This window comes from Oryx dammah, unplaced genomic scaffold (genome assembly GCF_014754425.2).
Source record: "Oryx dammah isolate SB20612 unplaced genomic scaffold, SCBI_Odam_1.1 HiC_scaffold_23, whole genome shotgun sequence".
NCBI lineage: Eukaryota > Metazoa > Chordata > Mammalia > Artiodactyla > Bovidae > Oryx > Oryx dammah.
The window spans coordinates 130904377-130912962 of NW_024070207.1; the positions used below are offsets into that span (position 1 = coordinate 130904377).

General features: G+C 58.8%; 1 protein-coding gene across 2 annotated transcripts in view; it reads right to left on the bottom strand.

Moving 5' to 3' along the window:
* Window positions 1-6505, bottom strand: part of IL3RA (interleukin 3 receptor subunit alpha) — a 19084-nt gene extending 12579 nt beyond the window's left edge. The window contains exons 1-2 of one of the 2 annotated variants that reach the window (XM_040266421.1): window positions 5282-6505; window positions 2104-2202 (exon numbers count right to left, since the gene is read on the bottom strand). In XM_040266421.1, the coding sequence (XP_040122355.1) occupies window positions 2104-2167 (64 nt within the window). In that variant the 5' untranslated portion in view covers window positions 2168-2202; window positions 5282-6505. Of the gene's footprint in view, window positions 1-2103; window positions 2203-3374; window positions 3516-5281 lie in introns of those variants that run through there. The other variant, XM_040266422.1, reaches the window with a different exon arrangement.
* Window positions 6506-8586: the final 2081 nt, after the last annotated feature.

Sequence of the window (8586 nt, forward strand, 5' to 3'; positions counted from 1 at the left end):
GAGAAGCCACGTGGAGACGGAGGCAGAGACGGGAGGGAGGCGGCCACCAGCCCAGGGACGGACGCCTGGAGCCCCCAGAAGCTGGAAGAGGCGGGAAGGACCCTCCCCTGGAACCTCTGCAGGGAGCTCAGCCCTGGGACATCTTGACCTCAGACGTCTGGTCTCCAGGGCTATGATTAATAAACCCATCATTTAATCCCCCAGACTATGGTATTTTATTAAGGCAATGCAAAGCTGCGTAAGCCAGTAGCCCCCAGGGAGACATACGCCCCCAACACACATATACACATATATACACACACATACACATACGTGAGCACACATACACGTGAGCACACACATACGTACACACACGCATGTGGGATGGGTGTGTGTATAGACACACATATGCACACGTCCTCCTGGATGGGGGTGGCCCTAAACCCAAGGACAGGGTCCTTATAAGACACAGAAGAGGAGAGACACGGACGCAGAGGAGAAGCCACGTGGAGACGGAGGCACGTATACACACATGCACACATGTACGTGCAAACACAGAGACACACACACACGCGCGCAGCCGCACGCACACCTCCGTTCCACCACCATTTGCGGAAGGAACAAACCTCTCTCAGTTACGCAACGTTGTGACTGTCACCGCAGGCAGGTCACCCTGTCTGACGCAATCACAGAGCGTCTGTGGTGAGCAGCTGGCCCGGCTCCGCGCCCTTCTGTCGCCCAAAGCCTGGTTCCCATCTGCGTGCAGGGGGAGTCGGACAGGAACCCGGGGAGTACATCGCCCCCTTCAGCCCCTGTGCGGGGTCCGCTGGTCAGCCAGAGAAGTCCGCACGGGATGGGCTTCCAGTGCAGACCCTCGCCACGGCACACGCCTGCCTGGTGGGCACCGTGTGTCCTTGAATCCCACCAGCATCCCCTGGTTTGCACTTACTGCTGGGTGCCGAAGCAACGTACGAGCTCTGTACCTGGGGCAGCTGAGGGTGGGGGCGGCCCCCGGGGAAACCTCTCCTGCAGCATCTGGCTAGCTCCCCTGAACCCCAGTCTGAATGTTCTCAGTCAGCCACGACCGCCACCCAAAATCAGCCGGGCTGTCAGAGATGGGCACGCGGCGTGACAGTCTCCGTCACCGGTTCTCACGTCTCCATCGACTGTTACCCCGGAGGAGTCTCACGATGGTTTCGTGAATTGCTCACTATCCACCATCATCAGTGACGATCCTGGGAACCTGAGGTCTGCCTCCCACCTGCCTTAAATCTCCAGGAGGAACGTCAGAAGAACAGGATGGGGTTGCCCCCAAAGCATCATTTTTTTTTTCATTTTCTTTTTTCATGTGGACCAGTTTTTAAGTCTTTATTGCTTTCGTTTTACGTTTTCAATTCTTGGCCACAAAGGCGAAGAATCTCACCTCCCTGACCAGGGATCCAACCTGCGTCCTCTGCATCAGAAGACAAAGCCTTAACCACTGGACGTCCAGGGAAGTCCCATACTCTGTCCTTTAACCCATGCCCTGGAGCCCGTGATCCACAAGAAGGGAAGCCAAGGCAACGAGAAGCCAGCATACCGCAGTTAGAGAGAAGGTCCCCCCGCTCGCTGAAAGTAGCGAAAAGCCTGCATGCCGAAGCGAAAACCCCAAACAGCGTATATGTATATATATATAATATTTAAAACAGAGCACGTGTCAAGACTCTATTTCCAGACAACTCCCATTCTGGGGTTCTGTTGGTTACGACTTGAGCACGTGAACTTGCTGAGGAGAGAGTTCAGCCCGTCACCCTCATTTTCCCACGGACATCTCCCGACCCAGGAAAAGGATGACAGAAAATCAAAGATAAGAGACGGATCCCGGCGCCCCAGCTACACCAGCAGCTCTGGCTGTAGCCTCGTGACTGTATCAGTATGAACATCTTGGCTCCAAGGTCCAAGTCTTGCAAGATGTACCCACCAAGGCGGCTGAGAAGAGGGCTACGACGGGAAGCGGCTGATTATCTCATACGGCAGCCAAGCGGCGTGGCCGAGACCCCAGCGACGGCCGTTTAACTGAAAAGCTGCCCAGCCCCAGGGACCCCGGCACACCGCACGGGGCCGTTTCCCTCCGGCTTTCCCTACCGTGGCCCGTGGTCATCGAGCAGCAGATGAGTGTCAGGAGCACGGCCAGCCCGGGGAGGGCCATGGGCGAGGCAGTTCCCACAGGACGGCGGGCATCAGCTGGAGGAGAAGATACAGTGACCAGTGGGATGGCTGCAGGACGGCTGAGGAAGGGGGCGGGAGGGGACCAAACCCCCCGGGCGTGTCCTGCTGGAAGCGCAGGGAGCCACTTCGGGAGGGGAGTCTCCTGTGTGTGTGCATGTGTGCACATGCGTCTATGCGTGTGCATGCTCTGAGTGTGCGTGTGTGCATACGTGTGTACCCGTGTATACCGCATGCCTACGTGTCCATATGCGTGTGTGTGCGCTGAGTGTGTGTATGTGTGTACGTGTGTGTACATATGTGTGTACACTGTGTGTGCATATACGTGCATACATGTATCTCTGTGAATATGTCTGGTGCCTGTGTGCACCTGTGTGTCTTGTGTGTGCATGTCTGTATATGCACACGTGAGCACACACTGCCCGTGTTTATGTGCATGCATGGCATGTATGTGTCTGTGTGCACAGTGTGTGCACATGTACACGCAGGTCTGCATGTGTGCACACACGTGTCTCTGTGGGCCTTGCATGCATCCGCATGTATCTGTGTGAGCATCTTCATGTGTTTGTGTATCTGTGTGCACACATGTGTTTGTGTGTGTCTGTGTGCACACATTACATGTGTTTGCGTGTCTGTGCGCCTGTATGTCTGCATGCCCGAGTGTGTATCAGCCTGTCTCTACGGGCGCTCCTGCCCTGGTTATAACTCGCCCTTGGCACCACCCCATACAGGAGCCCAGAAAGCACCTTCCAGGCAGCGCCGGGAAATGCTGGGCTCACAAACAGTGGAAGGAAGTGCAATTAAATGCATGAAGTCACATGGACTCAGTTTCCTGCTCTTAGCGAGTTACGGTAACGCAGTCCGTGCTGTCTCACCACCCCCACCAGAATTCTGCCCTGGAGTCCCCATGAAGCACCCCCCTCAGCAGACTGGCTCTCCTGAACCTTCCCCGGGGCCTCCGCCTTCCACACTTCCCAGGCCCCAGCCGCGGGGTCTCCTGGTGGAGGCCACCCAGCCCTCCCCACCTGCTTGCGTCACTCACGCAAACGCCATCGGCGCCTGAGGGCCAGTGGGCGGCGGCCACACAGATGGAGCCTGGGACGCTCCCCTGCCTGGGGGCCGCCCCTCCCCAGGGCCTCAGCATTGCTCCCCCAAGCCCCTCCCTCAAGCCCCCTCCCAGGGCACCTCACCTCGAGAATCTAGCCTGTAATTGATGAGGAGGGACGAGGACTCTCCCCTTCATCCTTCAGGGCTTTCTCAGCTGCTCCATCACGACACCCAGCCTAGACTCCAGCCATCCAGGACCTTGCCTGCTCCCCCAGCCTGGTCCGAGGCTCCCATGAGACTCCCCAGGACCGACCTGTGCCCCGCCCACCAAAAGCGCCAGCTTTCACACACATTTGATCCCAGAGGCTGACTCTCGTAGTTCTCATTGAACTGGGGCAAAGCTGGGAGAGACTCCTTCTCAGGACAGGTCAACAGGGAAGACCCAAGACTTGGTATCACGGGGAGGTATACAGGGATGGACGCCTGGCAATCCAGTCAAAGAACAAGGATCGGGGTGTGGAGAGTGAGGCATTAGGCACCGAGTCTGAGAGGAGGCTGCCTCCAAGGCCAGCATCACAATCCAGGACAGCGCAACGTCTTGCCCACGAGAGTCCTGGCTCTGTGGCCGGCTTAGTGATGGAGAGTCTGCCTGCCCGTGTAGCAGAGGCAGGTTCGATCCCTGGGTCGGGGAGATTCCCCTGGAGGACGAAATGGCAACCCACTCCACTCTTCTTGCCTGGGAGAATCCCCATGGACAGAGGAGCCTGGCGGGGCTATCATCCATGGGACTCCAAAGAATTGGACACCACTGAATAACAGCAAATGGTCCAGGTAGCAAGCTCACGGGGAGAAAAAAAAAAAATCCAAACAGAACAAGTATCAGATGAGGAGGCTTCCCTGGTGGCTCAGCTGGTAAAGAATCAGCCTGCAATGCGGGAGCCCTGGGTTCCATCCCTGGGTCAGGAAGATATGCTGGAGAAGGGAAAGGCCACCCATACCAGCATTCCTGGGCTTCCCTGGCAGCTCAGCCGGTAAAGAATCCGCCTGCAATGCGGGAGCCCTGGGTTCCATCCCTGGGTCAGGAAGATTCCCCTGGAGAAGGGAATGGCTATCTACCCCAGCATTCTCGCCTGGAGAATCCCATGGGCTGTATGGTCCACGGGGTCACAAAGAATCGGACACGACTGGGCGACTCTCACTCATCACGATCCGATGAGGAGGGCCTGGGGCTCGTCTTCATCCATGTAGACAGCCCTCGGGGATGTTCCTGGAAGGGCGGCAGTGGGCTCCTGGCTTCTGCTCAGGTGAGCCGAGCTCCCCGCCCCGCCGCAGTGTAGACAGTGCTGCCGCCCCGTGGCATTCGTAACCACCCACAGGCTTCCACCCTCGCTTGGACGCACTCACGTCTTCAAAGACCCTAAGGGCATGAACTTGGTCATCATATGCGGCTGACCCCAAAGGACGAAGGGACAGGGCCTGCCTGGACAGACCTCGGCCCCCCGAGGCTGGGGCTGGGGTCCGCAGAATTGGAAGAGGGAGGCGCTGGAGCTCTTGACATTAGCAGCCCGCCTTGCCTGGGTTGGAGGTGGCAGGAATCTGAGCCATAAAGAGTTGGTGGGCGCTGTGGTTACCAGGAGCCTCTCTTCCTGGTCTCCGACCAGCTCATTCAATCAGCCATGAGACCCAGCACGAAACACCGACTCTTTGCGACCCCGTGAACTGTAGCCCACCAGGCTCCTCCGTCCGTGGGATTCTCCAGGCAAGAACACTGGAGTGGGTTGCCATGCCCTCCTCCAGGGGATCTTCCCTGACCCAGGGATCGAACCTGCTTCACCGGCATTGGTTAGCTAGACCCTCCATCATTGCTTCTGGGGCATAAAGCCTTTGGATCCAGCCTTCAGTGGACCCCGGACGACATAGCTCAGCGGCCACGAAATGTGTTCCGAATCCCGGTGTCCCCCAGGAGGTGCTGCTCAGGACTGACTCTCCAGGGGCAGCTGTCTGCCTTCCCCCACCTCCTGAGTGAGGGGTGTGTGTGGGGGGGTCTTACCTGGGATGCAGAGGAGAGTCTGACGTCAGTGGGAGACAGGCGGCCCCTCCCTGGTGCCTGTCCTGCTGGCCTGGGGGTGGACCCTGGGCTTGATTTCCCGGCCGTGGGCTGCAGTCTGCTTCCTGAAGGAGAAACAAAACTTCTGTGTGTGCCTGTGTGTGTGTTTTCTCCCCCACTCAAATGTTTTTATAGCCTCCCGGTGGTGGCAGGGGTGGGGGTGGGGGGGAAGGCGGCTCCGCTTCATCAGAAAAAAAAAAAAATAAGAAGCATCAACCCCATGAGGGTGTGAGCCAGTCTGGCATCTGGCCCCTCCTCCCCATCCTCGAGTTAGAATTAGAATCTGGGGGTCAGGACGCTGGCAACAGCCCTGGGTTTTTCCTGGAAGAAACACTTTCTCTTTCAAAGTATTTCTTTTCCTGTTCTCACTTCTCGTTTGCAGCTTCTGCTTTGTCAGGAGCCCAGTGGCTACCCACCCCTCCACCTCGGTCTTGGGCAATTTCCTGGAGCCGGCCAGAACGAATGTCCGGGGGGGGGACCCTGGTCGCCTGGACACCCCGCCTTCGTCGAGGTCCCCGTGGGAGTGACCGCTTGTGCCCGCGGGGACGGGGAGGTGCCCCCGGGTGCCCCCACGCACTGGATACCTGAGTCTCAGTCCGACACGTCCCTCTTTCAGCCCGGAACGCCCACCAGGATGCTCCCAGGCGCCGTCTCTGACGTCCCCGTGCACGGGGCCTCCTCCTTGCCCTCGCTCAACATGGGTCACCCGTCCGTGTGTCTGTCACAGCTCCTGGGTTCCAGCCCCACTCACTGGTCCCTCCTCCTGATGGACCCCGGACGACACATCTCAGCGGCCACGAGATGCGAGCCAAATCCCGGAGTCCCCCAGGAGGTGGTGTTCAGGACTGTGTCTCCATGGGCAGCCGTCTGCCTTCCCCACCTCTTGGGTGGGGCTGTGTGTGGGGGTCTTACCCGGGATGCAGAGCAGGGTCTGATGGAGCTCCACCCCATCAGACGGGGCCTGATGTCGTGGGCTGGGTCCTCCAGCCTGCCTTCCTGTCTCCCGTCTCCTTTCCTCCCACCTAGGCCTCGCACGTCCACCTGGAACCTCAGAGCCTGACCTCTTGCGGAACCGGGACTCTCTCGCAGGGCTAAGGATGAGGGTAACACAGAGTCCAGCTTGGACAGCGTGGTCCCCACATCCCACAGGGCCACCGTCCTGAGCAGGTGGCTACTTGTACAAGGGCATGTAGATAGGATACGGCCGCTTGCGGATGGAGGCAGAGACAGGGGCGGGGTGGCCACCCGCCCAGGGACGATGCCTGGAGCCCCCAGGAGCTGGAAGAGGCGGGGAGGCCCCTCCCCTGGAGACTCCTTGGAGGGAGCTCGGTCCTGGGACCCCTTGAACCGTCCTGGGACCCCAGGACCTCAGACGTGTGGTCCCCAGCACTGCGGGAGAGGACGGTTTCCTGTGGATTGCAGCCGTCCAGCGTGGAGGCCTCTGTGACGGGCTGCCCGCCTGCCACAGGGCAGGAGTCTTGGTTCCCGAGTACCCGCTCCGGGAGATGAAAGTCACTGTCCCCCACCCCCAGGAAAGGGTCGGATCCCTGGTCCCTTCGTCCCCCTCAGGGATGCTGACCATCTTGCTAAGCACTGGGGCGATTCCAGAATGCCTGATGGACAATGACCGCCTGGGGTGCACACCTCTTGTCTCAGGCCCCTCTCGGTCTAGGATGGAAGTAGGATGATGGGCAGCTGGCAGGGGGTTCCAGGCAGACGGAGGAGGGGGACAGATGACCCAAGTGCGGGGATTGCGGTCAGTCCACAGCGGACATGGCCCGCACAGCACTGAGCCCCGAGTGGACCCCTTTCCAGGCAGCGTGTCTGCCCTGCGCCCCGACACGGGGCTGGGGGGGGGGAAGGAACCAGGCAGTTTCTGTAGAAGCGAGGGCAGCAGGGGCCCGCAGAGATAAGGAGGCCACGCTGACCCTGGAGCTGGCCCTGCGGTTATGACACACGCCGGCTGGCCCTCCCGCCATCCTGGGCTCTGACGAGGAGGTGCAGTCGCCAAGGGGAAGCTGTGAGGGCTGGGGGCGCAGACACGGACGTTCCCGAGTTCCAACAGCGGCACCGAGGGGGCCAGGGGAGGGGCCTCCCAGGTGCTGCCCGGCTTCGACCTTCACCCTCTTTTCCTTCCCCTTCTTTCCTCTTTCCTTTCCTTCTCTTGCTTTTTTTTTTTTTTGCTTTTCTTTCTTGCTTCTTTTCTTTCTGTCTCTCCATCTTTCTTTCCTGTTTTCTATCTTTCCACCTTTCTTTTCTGTCTTATTTCTTTTTATCTGTTTTTTCCCTTTCTCTCCTCACATTCTTTTCTTTTCTTTCTCCCTGTCTTTCCATCTTTCTTTTCTGTTTCTATTTTCCACCCTTTCTTTTTTCTTTTCCCCTTTCTTTTTTCTTCCTTTCTGTCTTTCCATCTTTATATTCTGTCTTTATTTTTTTTCATTTGTTTTCTTTCTTTCCCTCTTCTTTTCCTTCTTCTTTTTTTAAAATAAGACATGTTTTATTGGGACAATGAGATGGAGCACAGTCCCCCTGTTGGCGTCCTTGTTCAGGCGCTCAGTCACATCCCACTCTCTGCAACCCCATGGACCGTAGCCCACCAGGCTCCTCTGTCCAGGGGATTCTCCAGGCAAGAACACTGGAGTGGGTTGCCATGCCCTCCTCCAGGGGACCTTCCCGACCCAGCGGTGGACCCTGGGTCTCGCGCACGGCAGGCGGATTCTTTACCATCTGAGGCAGCAGGGAAGTCTGGACGTGCTGTGACGGGAGCTGCCTGTGCCAGGCCCGTTTCAGGAAGTGTACACCCCGAGGTCTGTTCACAGCCCCGCCAGCGTCCCCACAAAGTGGGAGGTGCTGAGGTTCAGCATCTGGGTCTGAGGCACGGAGGCCTGCGGGCACGTGTGTGCTAAGCCCTGACCCTCCCCAGCATCGCAGACCCTTTGGTCCCCCGCTCCGGGGACCCTGGCTTCATCCCCACCTGCCTTCCCCCGCCCACACTAGCTCCTCCGTCGCCTGTTTCCTCGCTCGTGCTCAAGTGCCCTCCGACCACCACTGACCAGCTTCAGAAAAGCTGGCACAGAACCAGGAGTGCCAGAGAAGGACGCGTTTGTTCACCGTGTTGCCGGAACCCGGCCCTCCAGGTGGGGCGGGGTCTTCGCGGAACAGAAACGGGGAACCGCGAGCAGGACTGGGCGAGCCCGGGGCTCCGAGCAGCTGGGTCGGGAGGGAGACCAGAATCGCGGCTTCTCAAG